Source organism: Silene latifolia, chromosome 7 (genome assembly GCF_048544455.1).
Source record: "Silene latifolia isolate original U9 population chromosome 7, ASM4854445v1, whole genome shotgun sequence".
Taxonomy (NCBI): Eukaryota; Viridiplantae; Streptophyta; class Magnoliopsida; order Caryophyllales; family Caryophyllaceae; genus Silene; species Silene latifolia.
The window spans coordinates 126,919,348-126,935,963 of record NC_133532.1 but is presented as its reverse complement, the minus strand read 5'-3'; the positions used below and the strand labels follow the sequence as shown (position 1 = coordinate 126,935,963).

Below are 16,616 nucleotides of genomic sequence, written 5' to 3'. Positions count from 1 at the left end.
GCTCTATGTAAGCTACTTTCTTTACGGCTGCCCAAAAAAAAAAAAAAAAAAAAAAATCAATTATCTAAACAATGAAGTGTAAAAATTGGAACGGATCTCTATCACGTACCTTAAAGGCACACAAAAAAAAACGATTGTAAGAATCGTCTCGAGACATACTGCAGAGTGAGATCAGGTTTCGATTGTGGCAGAAAACTCGGGGGTGAATTTGACTGCACAAAGCCAACATGACTAAATTGAATGTTTTACATACAATGAATCCCAACAAAGTGATGAGGTCAAAATGACTGAATTAGCCTTTTACTCATTTGGTTAGACTATCCGATACCGAGAAAAAAAAAAAAAAAAAAGGCTGATGACTATCCCTGCAAGTAAATAATTACAGAGCAAACACAAGGCAGCCAAATCTTAGTTTTTAAACTGGATGCAAAGGCTAATCTTGGTGGAGCTGTTCCACTGGCGGAGGGGCAAAACGGACATTTGCTGGATCAGCCATTACCACAGGCTCTTCGGCAAAAAGTGCCTTGATGAAGGATGGAGTTTTCAGGGGTCGGCGACCTGTCATTCTTGGATATACATCTTCAAGGAAATAGTATGCATGTCCCGCGATCATTCCCTGCAAATTAGAAGACATTATGGCAGTTAAATTCATTATAGTATTCATGGATGAAACATACGGGAACGATGAATGCATTAGAAGTAAACTAAGCAAATTCAAGATGATAAAGATTTCGGATATATCAATGGGGAAGAAGGGTGGGGGGGGGGGGGGGGGGGGGGGGGGGGCCTTAAAAAACATAGCTTTCTACCCATATCAGACGTAAATACCGTTGCAATGCTTGACAAGATATACTATTAGAAGACTGATTTGAATATAAATATGATCTCCAAGAAGGTTTCAACAGTAATTCACATTACTCCCTATGGTACAAAACTATTGTAAAGTGCTTACCTATGTTGCTCGGACTCGATTAGAAGTATCCGACACGGGTACGTGTCCAAGTGTCGGATTTGTCTATTTTATGTAAAAAATTCATGTTTTTGGTCAAAAATGAAGTGTCCGAGTGTCCTACCCATGTCCGAGTGTCCAGTGTTCGACACTGGTACTCGACGTCATATTGAAGAGCTAAGTAGTTACTAAGTGAAAATAATCTTAACAGCAGAATTACCGACACCAAACCAGTCCAGCCACAGCAACAAATTTTAAAATGAGCAGATTAAAGGGTTAGCAAAAATACCAATAGGTCGACCCATGGGCTGGCACCAACGAGAACTGAGAATCCCAAAAGCACCTGCAATAGAACAATCAACTAATCTAGTTAACATTTGAGTATATTTAGTGACCATGACCTACGGGTCTTCCTGGAAGGACCTGGAAGGAGCTCAAACAGACCATTCTCCAAGTGATCGTGATTAAGTGCTCTATGATGTAACAACGGTTCAACAATTGAATTCATGTGAGATATTCTGACAGAAAAGGTATGCCATTCAGTTACCAACCAAAGGCAGACTATTGATACTTTTATCAGGCAAGCCGCAAGCCCCCGGCTGTTGCCTACTATCCAGGCCCAACAACAAGGTGGATAATGCCTTCTCATAAACCCCACTGCGTGATGTTTTTATCCCTCGACCACTACAATTGGAGATGGGACGCGCACCAATATATTTTCCATTGTTCCACCTCAACCTAAGGCATACTAGTGATAGCAAGTCTAGTAGAGGTTATTGGAACGGCCAAGATTGAAGCTCTGGCCTCAGTTTTAAAATATTCACTGTTGAACTGATAAAGAGCAAGAGTCAAGTGGTAGTTTATGTACATTAAACTAGAAAGACAGCAGGAGTTGGGCCCCTTTCGAGAAACATTATGACCACCTTTGATAGCAACAAAGCAAGGTAAGTTTTATGATCAATATCAACATTCTTGCCTGATAAAAATCGAATCTTATTTTATTGTTTCAGAAAACCAAGGCATTCCAGGAATGAGTTGTCAAGTTAACAAAAAAATAACATACGAGGTAACAAGTAATGAGGATAATATTGTCAGTAATGTGTGACTCTTACCCATGGTAGATAAGCTGCTGTGAAGGTAAACAGACCCAAGAAGCTCATATGGATAAATGGATTTTGCTTACTCCACACATACACCTGACAAATTATCAAAACAGGAAGAACATGCTTACATCTCCGATATCACTGACAACGCATAAACTAACATGCAAGCCAAAGGAACTAACCATCATGAATGTCAAAGAATTGCTCAGGAATATGATTCTTGCAAAGGACTCTGAAACATAAGGAATCATCCCTCCAACAAGAACAATACCAGTTAAAACAGAAGCACCAAACAAGAGCATATAGAAGAAATCTGCAGTCCTCCCACGGAAGGAGTTCTCCTCGAGAAGTTTGCAGTACCGGGCAAGGAAGAACATATGGAAGAGAAAGTCCAAATCTGAGGGGAACAAGAAGAAGAAGTAGCACAATTAGCCAATATTCCAGGAAAATTAGGCACCCGAATTCAGAAGCTTCGCTATACGAATGTCTCAAACATTCAAATTATAGGAAAACAGAAACAACAAATATTTTTATGCGCCAGAAGTCTGGTAACTCGGTGAAAGCAAAAAAACAAACAGTATCCAACCCATAACCTAGGCAATGTACATTAACTATCCACATGAAAAAGTCGTAAAATTCCCTTGAGGAGAACATGTTGAATTAGTAAACAATAAAAAGCACCATCACTCATACAACAAGCTTCTTAATGTATCAGATAATAAAGATTCACAATACATGAATCCATACATTAAATACTCGGAACACAATCATGTAAATGGTTCCACGTGAAATGTAATGGTTAGCTATGAAATTAGTATACATTTGCCAAATGAGAGGAGGGGAATCACACTTACCCATCTTACGGAAGTACAAGAAGTTTGTGACAAGTCGCCAAAACTGATACTGTTTCATGACAAGTCTTGGGTTCAAGTACAAATTATACGGGGAGATGATCTGCAGTAATAAATAACCATGTTAGTTATCCTGATACACTCTTCAGAATAGTGCATAATAATCCTTGCAAAAATGAAGCCGACTACATCTAAGCAGTGTCAAAGCACAGTTGCTCTATCTGGGAGTCTGGGTACTCGGTCATCCTAACATAACAAATCCGTTTAGCATGTCACGAGATCAAGTTCCAAATAGAGTTACAGACACAGTGCCCAATGTCATTCTATAGTTTTAACGAAACATAAACAGACCTTGAAAGTGCTGCCTCAAGTCTTAATCTTTCCATTTTAAAAAGTAAGGCAGCAATGTCTGCTCACCATATTAAGGTAGAAGGTAATATGGTTACTGATGGCTAATTATACATGAAGAACTGAGTAAGAGAGCACTTGCACTCTGGAAATAAAAGAACAAACGCAAATAGAGTAGAGAATTTTGTTCCTGATTGCAGTAAAGCTAATCATCACAACAACAATACCCTAATACCTCAAGAGAATCATCGAGTGGTAGGCTAAAGGGCGCACAAATGTATGCAGCCTCACCTCTCGTAGAAAATTGCATTAAATGACGGATACTTCACTACTAGACAACTTCCCCATCAGTTTAGTTTATTCTATCATAATCCACATCCTTGGCACAATTAAAACGGGTATCATTAAAGCTCAATCAAATGCTATGAGTGTTAAATTCAACAACGGGTCTGGGCCGCACCCGAACAGAGGAGAAAGAGTCCAACAATACAAGCCCAAGAGGGTTCCATTCTAAAACCAATTGGTAATAGAGGGAGTAGCCCCTTGCCTTATATAGTGAAATACTCTCCTTACATGTGAAACTCATATGGGTTGGAGCTTATTCTCAACAATGAGAGTATGAGACGACAACAACAGCATTACCCCAATGCTTCAATGACTTTGCAAGCTGCTAGGTAGGATGGTAGGGTGTAAGGAGCTTTACCCTTTTGTTAGGAACACAAATAGGCTTTTTCCAAATGACCGAAGATGAAAATTACATTCTATATCTACTCAAACAACCAATTACAATCACAAATCACACAATATAACAAACCCTGTGCTACAGATAATTATAAACAGGAAAAACCCAATAAACCCGCTTCTTCAATGCAGTTCACAATGCATTTTTCATCTTAGGTTATTAAAAACGCAAATTCTGATTTCAGACGGGCTATTTCCCGTCTGAAATAAGACGGACTAAATGTAGCCATTTTGCGATAAATTGTTAGTACTATTTTCTGATAAAATGGTAACATTTTGTTATTAAATGGTTTACATTCTATTAAAAAAATGGTGACATTCGGTCCGTCTTATTTCAGAACGTCTAAAGCAAGGCTTATTGTATTTAAAAAACCGGCTTCTTGTGTTGCTAACACGAGGATAAGACTGCCAACATTCAAATCTCCCTACCTCGTAATTTGCGGGAACCATTGAGGCACTCGGGTAATGTCGTTAACTAACAAGATTCATACAAAACTAAAATCGCAGCTCAACCCACCAAAAAATCAAACAAAACTCAAGTACCCACTTCAGTAAATGCTCTAAAAACAAAGATCCCATCTCAAATTCAATCAAATAAACAATAAACATCAAAACTTTTAACACAAAAAATCTCAAAAAAAAATGAAGAAAAAAGTAGACATACATCAAGAGAACATCCGATTGTTGTTACAACAGCAGCAGTAAGATAAGATCGAGTGATTATTGGCATTTGTTTGTACCATTCTTCAACTGCTTGTGCCATTTTAATTGATTAAATGAAATTAATTACTTCAATTGTATTTTTGATTTTGATCAAAAACCCTAAAATTATTGAGAGAGAATTTAAGAGATGATGTGTTGGGAGAAAGGGATGTGGAGAGGAGATGGTGGTAGGAAAAATAGAGTATTTAGGATTTTTGATTTATAATTATTGATTTAATTGATTTAATTAGGGGAATTATGAATTGGGGATTATTTATTGTTGTTGGTGAGGGTGTATGTGATTAAGTGTATTCTGATAAAATGACATTAATTATACCAATCATATGGCGAGTGTTTTGTACGTGTTGGTGGCATTGGTTACATTTGGTCTTGTTTTGTAGTACGGATTCTACATTTGCCACCCAAAGTCATTAGGTGAATTGATGAGGGGTACTAGTGTAATACTACATTTACACCGTGCTACACTGCTACCGATGTGCGGGCCACCGGCGTCACCGCCACCCCATTGTCGTTCGCGCAATTCCTTGCTCAGTATCGCTTACAACCCTCTATTTGCAGGCGTCATTTTTTAATATAGGTGTAGGCGCACAAAGTTAAGGTATCGCAGGCGACTGCGATGATTATGACCTTTTTCAGTCACGTGCATCAAAGGGGGGATGCCTCAACTAGTATGTGGAGTCTTGCGTACGAGAACAATGAGACTCGTAGAGTGATCATCCCACCAATTACGAAACTTACTTGTGACCTAATACTAGGTCTGTTGTGTGTCCCTTTTACGATCGGAAACAAGGCACTTCTATTTGCCAACATTGAGTATCTATAGATCGAGTGGTATCATGTTGTCCCCATCGAAATATGACTTATTCTCTACTTTCACCCGCAAATAATAGTGGTTTAGGTTGAGGATTAGTCTTGCCATGAGTAAAACCCATCACTCCTCGAATGAATTTGTAAAATTTGATTCAAATTGGGAAAGAGATCCACATTAAAAATTTGAAAACGAACAATCGCATAGTAAGGTTTAACCTATAGGAGTTAACAAACGTTTGAGCTCCTTCTGCCTCGCGTTGAGTGGTAATCACTTTGACGTCACATACATTGATAATTTATCTAAATGAACAATAAACTAATCTCCGGTATTGGGTAGCAATTTGTTGTACAATTTGTGTGTTTTTTCCATTAAAAGTGGAAAAAAAGGAGAAAGTGAATTGTCAAAAGTAAGGGAATAGTTGAAAAGTACGACGGCTATGTGGGATAAGGGAAATATATGGACTCTGCCTTTTCACGCCAATATGAATGTTTCTTGACCTTGAGACAACCTAAGTGTCACGTCTGGAACTTTGAGTCGGAACGTGACGCGCACCCTTATCTATCACACGACATGAATATAAGCCAGAGCGTCAAACACTAGTGAGGGATCAGTAATACATTCATAATCGGTTTCTGTCGGCGTGTGTTGGGAATCCTAGTCACGATTATCAAAGTTCGGCATACAAAAGTAATAAAAGTAACCAATACGATTATTGAAAGGAAGAGACATGCAATATCAAGCTTAATGATGATAGATGGTTTTTATTACTAGCATCTCTCGTAGAGGCAAATTTGATAAGTCATATAACAGAATACATTGATTGTGCAAAATACGATACGTTTTGCAAACACCTAAAAATGTATCTTAAACTAAAAACGGGCCTCCGAGATTCGATACGCTAGAAGTAATTTTGGAGTACTAAATGAAACTAAAAACAAAAATGAAAATACATGGGTACAAATAAGAAATATAATGGCTCGAAGTGAAAGGACCACGCCCACCAATTCTCAGGGATTATGCGGATAAAAGTGCGGCTCCTTATAATAAGCACGATAGGTCATGTTGTGTTTTGCGTTGGCTGTCATTGTGCCAGACCGTAGCCCAATGCTAAATTCTTGCTTCTTCGCTGATTTTAGGGAATGTCAGGTAACAACACACTTATGTCTAAAGTACTACAACCACATTTTTTTTTTTTTTTTTGGATTTTGGGTCTAAACTACTACACCTAGCATATTGATTTGGGATAGAGAGAGTACATCTCTAACCTTCTCCACATTAAAATACTTGGAAGTCTAATTACAAGGCCAAGAAACAAGCTAACATTTAAGGAAGAACAACGCAAAGTCCAGTTCGAGAATGAAAGCCGAACAATCCAAAAGGGCAAGCAACTTAGCAACCAAAACATGAATATCGTTCTGGTTTATAAAGGCGGTTTGGTAAAGAGTAGATTGTAAAAAAAAAATTAACGTATTTGGAGCTTTTACCATATTCGACAGATCAATATCTTGTGTCTAAAGTACTACGCCCAACATATTCTATCATTGGATTAGGAAAAAGTATATTCACCCTTTTACCCCTTAAAAAATATTGACCATACCTTTATTATAGAGTAAATAACTTAGTCAATAATTTATTTATATCCTTATTTATCATTTTACAAAAAATTAAAAAAACCTGTTAATCGAAAATGTTAGTCAAACCTGTCAACAAATTTTATTAATTATAATCCCCTCTCAAAATTTGCTTTTGCCAATATTGATCGTCTATTTACCAAATATGGTCATAATCATCCTAGTGTCCTTATAAAAACAAGGAAAAATAAAATAAAAAATACGAGAACACGACTACAGACCACCACGACTTCTCCCTCAAGTCTTACCTCATATATATATAGTCCCATCTTCTTTCCTTTTCTCTCTCTTTAATCTCACCTAGGGTTTCACTCTCTCTCATCCTCGTCAATTTCCCGTCAAAAGATGACGCATCAACCACCACAACAACCACCTTCCTCCATGGATCCTCAGCAATACCAGCAATACCAACAATACATGTGGGCCCAACAACAGCAACCACCACCGCAACAACAACCGCAACAGATGTGGCTGCAACAACAACAATACCAACAACAACCGCCTCAACAATATCAACAACAACCGCAACCGCAACAATATCAACAACAACCGCAACCGCAACAACAGCAACCACAGTATCAGCAATATCAACAACAACAACCGCCTCAGCAACAATATCAACAACAAGAGCAGCAACCGCAGCAGCCGGCGACCGCGGTTTCGGAGGACGTTTGTACTTTGTGGATTGGTGATCTTCAGTATTGGATGGACGAGTCGTACATTAGTAAATGCTTCTGTCTAACCGGCGAGGTATTTTTCTTTTCCTTTTTATTAATTCATGTTTTTTCATTCTTTGATTGTTTATGTTTTTCAAAATATGTTAGCGGAATTTAAAAACCGTATCGTATACATACAATAATATTTGTAGCACAATTTTATGTTGCGAGGTTTGTTTGATTGTGTTTTGATTTAGGTCGCGAATTTGTTCGGTATATATCTTCGATGAAACGGTTGTAATTTTTCATTCTTGAAGTTCAATTCGTATTGCTTATAATTTGACCTAAGAATTTGGGGAATTACGGTATACTTTATTGAATCGAGCTGAGAAAAATTGAATTTGAAGTTAGTAGATCACAATTAAGTGAAGTGATCAATTGATACTTTTAAGTAATTATTGAATCGAGCCGAGAAAAATTGTTGAGACGTTGCTCGCTGATTGAATTTGAAGTTAGTAGATCACAATTAGGTGAAGTGATCAATTGATTGACGATTAAATTATCACAAATTCTCGAATTGACGACTAATTGACTTTGAAGTTAGTAGATCACAATTAAGTGAATTGAGCAATTGATTGACGATAAAGTTATCACAAATTCTCAAATACACGTTGTTTTAGTATTATAGTAGCTCATGTATCTTACAAACGGTGTTAATTGAGAATTTGCGATGTAAAGTTACTTTTTATGATTGGTTTACGGTTTATTTACAGTATAATCTCTTTATCATTATTAACGAAGTTGCAGATGACTTTAGAGATGTTTTTTTTATTCGTTGATATTAGAAAGATTAATAGGTAGTAGTCTCCCTTCACGTCCTTCACGTTGTTTCGTGTTATGTTCTTAAAAGTGGAGTTTGGTATTGAATTGATCAGTGAGGAATACATCACACTACTGGTTGACAATGCTTAGCGACTTACTATAGTACTCCGTATAAGGTTGCAGGATACACTGCTACTAGTCTAATGGTTTGCATTTCTTTTCTGGTCATGCTTTCCACGGTTCTGGTTTGCAAAGTAATGTAACTATCACTTATGTCAATTGTATAGTTGTGTCTTTTAGCTTTATCTGTGCGATCACATTCAAGTCGTTTAACTAAATAGGATTTGATTGTAGTATTTTGCGAGTTTCTTTCTTTTATGCCCTTTTTTTTATTGCAGACTCGTTTGGAGTTTGAGTAATAATGATGGCATTTTTTTTTTTTTTTTTGCAGCTCGTTTCTGTTAAAATCATCCGCAACAAGCAAACAAAGCAGTCAGAGGGTTATGGTTTTATTGAGTTTAATTCTCATGTTGCTGCCGACAGAATGTTGAAGACTTACAATGGCACTTCGATGCCTGGTGTTGAGCAGAACTTCAGACTAAACTGGGCTTCATATGGGTCTGGTGAGAAACGGTCTGATGATACCGTTGACCACACAATCTTTGTTGGAGATTTGTCTCATGATGTCACGGATTACGGACTGCAAGAAGCATTCCGTGCACATTATCCATCTGTAAAAGGTGCTAAGGTTGTGATGGATAAGCTTACTGGTAGACCTAAGGGTTACGGCTTTGTTCATTTCAGGGACGAAAGTGAACAGTTGCGTGCTATGTCTGAGATGAATGGAGTGATGTGCGCAGGGCGCCCCATGCGAATTGGTCCTGCTACTTGCAAGAAAACTGTTGGTGGGACAAGTGTGTGCTAATTTTATGATGATGCAATATATTGTTTTTGATTGATTTTTGTTGGTTGAATGGTTAATTGCTTGAGTTTTGTTTACGTGATTATCGATTTTTTGCTTTCCTTGCTCTTTGCTTGATTCAGTTTTAAGAGGTGGTAAGAGTGCAGTGATGTTATTCAGTTTGGTTTACTATAGGACTTCTTTTCCTAGGTCTCCTTTATTCAGTTTTTACATCTTATGATAAGCCGAAACTCAGTTCCAGTTTCTTTCAGATTTTGGGAATAATTAATTCCGTTGAATTGTATGAATCTGAAGAACTGATAGGTTCAAATTGTCTCAAAGCAGGGTGACAAGAGGCTCTATCATTTAGGGGCCTGGGAACTGATTTCAGCCGAAAATGGTTAACCTCTTAGTGCATGGCCTGATGTAGGTCAGTGATGTTGCAAATTTTGCATTTACAGCAGTTCCTTTGCAAAAAAAATTGCTCTCCCTTAATTTATAGTTATCAAATTCAGTTGAGTATTTGTTCAATTTTCAAGATGCCGTTTATTCTTAATTTCTTTGGGTTTAGTTATTTCTTTCTCGTCCTTCAGCTTCCTTTTTCTCGCCAACCATTTTAAGCTGTATTAGCTTTTGTATTGAATTGCAGTTCGATTGATGTCTCTTATTCTGCAACACATCATTTAGTAGTATTACTTTCACAATAATATTTTACTATTTTCTTTGTTCTTCTCGTTGGAATTTTGGCAGCATAATGTAGTGGCACGGTATTTTCAACATGGATGATTTTATTTATATGTTGAATGTGTTTGATATTACATGATATGTGGGGAAGAAGATATTGGGTGAGACCTATCTAGCTTCATAGGAGCTTATGGTCTACACACATGAAACTAAGATCACTAGTCTATTTATGAGTCTCGTATGCTGGTTTAGGAGTTAGTCCTCCAACACCTAGTTGCTTCTACCCATTTCCTAGACCATTCTAGATACATGTAGTGATGTAGGTGACTTGGGGCATTCTTTTCATACCTGAATTAACGTCTATAATTTTCTAGATTTATCTAGATTAATATTTTGACACCCCCCTTAATCTTGAAAAATCTTGATTCTTTGTATTCGGAAAAATGTTTGTAGCAACTCCCCCTTGACCTTCAATTTCTTGTACGTCCAATTTCTTGTACGTCTTGTTGTATCCTGTGTACTTGAGTTCTGATATATGTACCTTGCACCTTATTTGATGTTGCTCCTCCTCCTGTTGCATTAAAAAAAATATATACAAAAATCAGATTCATAATAAAATAAAAGAGCAGCAGCTCAAATCTTAAAACAAATTAACACTTCTTTGGCGTTCCATATTTTTATATGCTCAATCCTTGTTTTTAGTATTTTGGTTCATCTCCCTTTCTCTGTTATGAATTTCTGTTCCTTTCAGTTTTGGTTCCTTATGTTTGAGGAGTTGAGTACTCTTATATATAGCTGTGAATACGTGTACATTACAATAGTCTTGCCACCTATGTGGCTCGAAGGATACTTGACAACAAATTGTTGTGTTTTTGGCGGTGATACATTACTTTGATTGTTTTTGCCCTATTCTCATTTTTTTTTTGTAATGTAGGTTCTTACCAGAATTCTCAAGGAGCTCAGAATGACAGTGATCCAAATAATACTACTGTGCGTACATTTTTTTTCAGAAGTTTCACTTAAAATCTTATTTGATCTTATTTTAACGTATAGCTTTGCGTTCCAGATTTTTGTTGGCAATTTGGATTGTAATGTGACTGATGAATATTTGAGACAAGCTTTTAGTCAATACGGGGAGTTAGTTCATATTAAAATACCTGTGGGGAAGCAATGTGGTTTTGTTGAATTTACTACCAGGTCTGCACGATTCTTTATATAAGCAGATGCCATCGGGGCCCCCTTTTTTTCTTTTCTTATATATTCCGTGATATATCTGCAGAAACTCTGCCGAGGCGGCATTGGCTGGAATGAACGGAGTTCAATTAGGTGAACGGAATGTTAGACTTTCATGGGGTCATAATACTACAAACCGAAAGGTATGACTTTGTTTCTAATGTCTTGTTTCCATTCAATTAATCTTTCATTGAGTGCAGCATATCTGACTTTTGCCGATTATATATAGCCGCAAGCTGAACAGAACCAATACAACAATGCTGGTTATTATGGATATCCACAAGGTTATGATCCGTATGCCTACGCTGCTGCTCCTCAAGATCCAAATATGTATTATGGAGCTTATCCTGGATATGGCGGCTATCCCGTGCCGCAGCAGGGTCAACAGCCAGTACAACACCAGCAGGTTAGATATTATTAACTATCTCAACTTTAGTGGTAACTAGCCTCAGTATGACGATATCTTAAGGGGCCGTGACTCGTGAGTAACTACCTCTACCGTCACTTTTCCTGTATTTTTCGGTCCATGACTTCACTCCAACCAAGCCCTTGGTATTAAATGACTAAATATCATTTGTCCTTGTAATTAGATCATCGGAAATAAACGAGTTAATAATTTAAGATAATCCATTTGCATGACATAGCTCTTTCTCCATCTGCTTTTCCTTCATTTTATACTTTCGACTGGCTGAAGTTTGTTATGGGCTAATGGTATCATTTTTCTATGCCATGCAGTGATCTGTCTAGAGGAGCTGTTGATGATGCATATGCATAATTTTCTGACCGGAGACGTGCACCATGGAGAAGACTGAAGCGTTATTGTTGGTCACGACATAGTTTTTGTGTCTTCGAATTTTTTTTGATGCACATGTACTCTCTTTTTTCTTGGCTACAAGTCTTGGATATAGACGTTTAAATATTACGACTATAGTGTGGCGTTTCTTTATTACGTCGTGTTCTATGCTAGTTGGCAGTCGCTTGTGTTTACATGAGCCCGGGCTTGATTCAGGTTGGGCTGAAATGATATAATAGCTCATTTCATCACCCATAGCAAATTTTCATACTCCCTTTCATTTAACTAATTATTTGCGTTTCATTAAAATACTCTTCACAAAAGAATAAAATACAAACCTAAATACTAAATAACTAGTTGAATGAGTGGAAGTATAAAGATAGCGTGGTACCGTGATTCAATTTTTTAAGATTGTGTAAATGGGACCTTTCGATTAAGGTGTCCTTCAATTTTTCACAAAACCTATAAGGTTGAGGATTTTAGTGCAGTCTTTGCTCACAGATAGGGGGAACCTACATAGTAATAAAGGGTAGCACTCGTTACTTCAAATTTTTAGAAAATGGTTAAGATTATCGACTTTTGCTACTCTAATTTTTTTAAATATGCACCTTAACATAAGTATAAAACAATATCAGAAAAATTCGCTACCCCAAAATTTTATTTCTAGGTTCGCCCCTGCGCACAAAGACGGTAAACGTATACTTACCCATGAGACAATGAGTCGTGGCGTGTGGGTGTCGGCACGGGTCCCGGTCCGTCGTGCCTAGCCACAATTTTGGCCCGACACAGACAAGGTCAATCGTGCTTTCAGGCCGTGCTGTGCCGGCTCGCTTTTCCCACCCACCGCGGCTCGCCCCTTGGCCTGGCCAAAGTCGTGTCGGGCTCGTGCCACTTGTCGTACTTAGCTTGTCAAAGATGTATAAATTATCGTAAAGCTATTTTACATGATATTAATGGTGGAGCTCGGGGGGTTAACAGGGGCCCTCGCCCCCTGGCGGACAAGATTTTCATAGTTTTTAGTTAAATTTTTCGAAATTTTTCCGAGTGTACTTTATATAATTAGTGATTCGCCCTTTCTAAAATTTTTTACGCTCTTGAACTTTAAATTCTAACTCCACCACTGCATGATATGATGTACATGGACAATGGCATACAAGACGACATTCATGCAATTCATATGCCTTACGCCCTTACGGGACTTGTGAGCTACTAAGGTCGGTGTTGCAAACATGATGATAATTTTATTTACTAGAGGAGGTTATATCTAAATTGTATTATTTGCTATATAATATGATCACTTTATTATTATTTTGGTCGAATAATTGAACAATTATGCAATTTAATATTTGACCCTTTTGATTCCATAGCGTTTGGGTTAATCATATAGGCAACATGGATTCCATTGGAGGGCACCTGTTAGTTTGACTTTGGTTTATCATGGAATCTAAATGCTAATTAGTTAATTAGTGACCCTAATTAAGTGTCATTGTCTTACAAAATATAAAGGATTCTTTCCTCTTTGAGTATATCTTGCCTCTTAATGACATTTTATTTGATTGTTCCCTTGGTGGTGATCTTGAGCCAAGGTACTTACTAGGAATTTGGTAAGTAATAGTGTACAACTAGGTAGCACAAACACTCTTTCTAACTAGTCGTCCTGTGTTCGACGTCAGACACCCGACATTCGTCAAATACACGCCTAAACATGTTATAGTTTAGACGATGAATAAAATGTTAAAAGAGATTGATTAGAAGATGAGTTTAGGTGGGAAATTTTACCTTCATTTATTTAAATTTAATATCAAATACATTACAACAACAACAACAACATTACCCTAGTGCCTCAATAATGGCTCCCACAAATTGCGGGGTAAGGGGGGTCGGATGTACGCAACCTTACCCTTGTGTTAGCAACACAAAGAGGCTGTTTCCGAATGACCCAAGATGAAAATTGCGTCGAAAACTGCATCGAATGACCGCTACTTCACAAAAGAAAGAAGCGCAACCACTTTAGTTAGCCATTTTGATTTATTCCATTATAATCCATAACCAAAGAGTAATGAGTCTTTGGTTATGGATTATAATGGAATAAAGTATATTTTATTAATTTAAATAGCGTATCCCGTGTCCTAAATTTTATGGGATGTCGTATCACGTGTCCGTGTCCGTTTTGGTGCTGCCTAGGTATACACGAGGTAAATGAGAATGTACGGTAGAGAATAAACAATTAATCTCACTATAAACGGGTCAAATATGCTTAAAGTGGTGACATTTTTGGGTCCCACCATACAACTTGTTACTTGTCTTATGCTTAAAGTGAGTGGATATTTAGTCCGTCTATAACTATAGACGCATATCTCCCGTCTATAATGAGAATTTGTGGAGAATAAAATATACTCTACTTGTTACTTGTTAGAGTTTAAAGTCGATCAAGTTTTTGGTTGAGATGATTTCTTGTTCAAATCTCACTGTCCCCAATTTGTAATTTCTAAAGTGGAATATTTGCACATCCGCTTCGAATGGCATGTTAAAGTGGAATATTAACACGTCCGCTTCGAATGCATGTTGGGCTTGAAGTGTGGATGCAACTACAGACCTCTCCTTACTCGGAATATTAACACGTCCGCTTCGAATGCATGTTGGGCTTGAAGTGTGGATACAACTACAGACCTCTCCTTACTTGGTGCTTAATATTAACCCGTGACCTTTTAGTCACACTGACTTCTGATACCATGTCAAGAAACCATCTCAACCAAAAGCTTAAACTGATGATTGAAGCCCCAAGATCAATTTTATACTCTAACAGATCGAGCTCGCCTCCGTGAGACCTCTGGGTCGGTTCAAGGCCGCCCATCAGATTGATCGTTTCAAGGCGTGGCACAATAATATGGAGTAGTCCTATAATTGTTTAGGGCATGTATTCACCATCAATAATTCCTTTTCTATGGCGGCTCAAATGGTCACGATTCAAAAAGTTATACTACAATTCATGATCAATAATCTACTAACAACAACAATAATAATCCATATATATATATTTCCACTTCACTAATTTGACTCTTAATTGAATATAATTCAAAGTTTGAATTTGAATCAATAAAGTACAATCTCCATCAAGATATTAGTACGGTTTTTAATAGTATTGTGGACTACTATTTTTTGCTTGTGTTTTTTTATTTATTTTGTTATTAAGTGTACAAATAAACTTCTTTGACTACGAGAATGATACTTGCTGATGCAAGAAACACTTATGACCCGTAGTAAGTCATTCTTAAAACGATAATATCCATTTTAAGCTTAAAATAAATCAAATATATACTACTCCCTCCAAGTGATATGTATCTTCCTCTTTCTCTAATACATGTGAGGAGTATTTATTGAAAGAGGGAGATTGATAAAACTTGGAAGGAGTATATGAATATATTTGTCTTATGTAATAGTGGTATATATTTAATCTGTTTTAAACTTAAAATGAACAGTGCTGTCTTAAATGAGAATATGTATATGAGTTATGATTATTAGTTATTATCATAAGATGAAAGCATATAAATCATGCTTATAATGCTTGTACATAAACTTTTTAGGGTTACCGCGGTTCCCTACAATCATCATCTTGAATTTCCGGACATACAATGTCTTAACACATACTTCGTATAAAAGAGTAACTATTACGACGGAAATTAACTTGTTCATGAAGTTGTAACTTATAAAATATAATCACAATAATTGTTTGAAATACGTTCTATTAAAATCGACCAGGTACATACTTCCTCTATTTCATCGAACAAGCCCCATTCTAATTTTTGTATACCATGAAAATCAAGTTTAATTAGCTTAACCTCTTTATTCAAGTATGAAAAAGTTAGTATAATCTATGAGTCAATTTTGGCATCCTAAACAACGTCATGTTTTGAGACTAAAGGAATCAAGACAAGAAGAAGACTAGTGTACTAGTACGACTGTGTGTTAGTACGTCCAAATTTCTGGGCCATATTATTTAGTCACTAAAATTTGACCGAAAATTTGAATTATATATGTCGAATTGCAAATTACACGATTTGTTGTATTTTACCGTTTTAATTACTGTATTTATTTACCTTTGATTATAATATACGGAATATCTCACAAATGAAAAGAGAAACAAATAATTAGGATAGAGAAAAGAGAAAAACGGATTGTACCCTCTTATTTAATGAGTTTTTGAGTTTTTGTGTATTTTTTTTTAGTTCTATAAAGCTTATAAATTACATTTTGGTTTTATGACGTCAAAAATCAAATTTTTCTGAGCTTATATGTAATTTTTTTGAGTTATAATGTAACTTTTTGAGATTAATGTTTAAGTAAATGAACTCAAAAACTTTATAATAAAA

At 36.7% G+C, this 16,616-nt stretch overlaps 2 protein-coding genes across 2 annotated transcripts; one reads left to right on the top strand and one right to left on the bottom strand.

Annotated features, from left to right (window-relative positions):
* Nucleotides 1–185: 185 nt before the first annotated feature.
* On the bottom strand, nucleotides 186–5,023 carry LOC141593064 (derlin-2.2). The gene is made up of 6 exons (XM_074414007.1): nucleotides 4,657–5,023; nucleotides 2,907–3,006; nucleotides 2,235–2,449; nucleotides 2,062–2,145; nucleotides 1,239–1,292; nucleotides 186–616 (listed from the first exon to the last, which is right to left on the bottom strand). The coding sequence occupies exons 1-6, from the start codon at nucleotides 4,753–4,755 to the stop codon at nucleotides 434–436; spliced, it is 735 nt and encodes a 244-aa protein (XP_074270108.1). The 5' UTR covers nucleotides 4,756–5,023; the 3' UTR covers nucleotides 186–433.
* A 2,402-nt stretch (nucleotides 5,024–7,425) lies between these two features.
* LOC141593063 (polyadenylate-binding protein RBP45-like) lies at nucleotides 7,426–12,497 on the top strand. The gene is made up of 7 exons (XM_074414006.1): nucleotides 7,426–7,907; nucleotides 9,087–9,549; nucleotides 11,155–11,210; nucleotides 11,287–11,417; nucleotides 11,500–11,596; nucleotides 11,683–11,859; nucleotides 12,189–12,497. The coding sequence occupies exons 1-7, from the start codon at nucleotides 7,503–7,505 to the stop codon at nucleotides 12,189–12,191; spliced, it is 1,332 nt and encodes a 443-aa protein (XP_074270107.1). The 5' UTR covers nucleotides 7,426–7,502; the 3' UTR covers nucleotides 12,192–12,497.
* The last annotated feature ends 4,119 nt before the right edge of the window (nucleotides 12,498–16,616 follow it).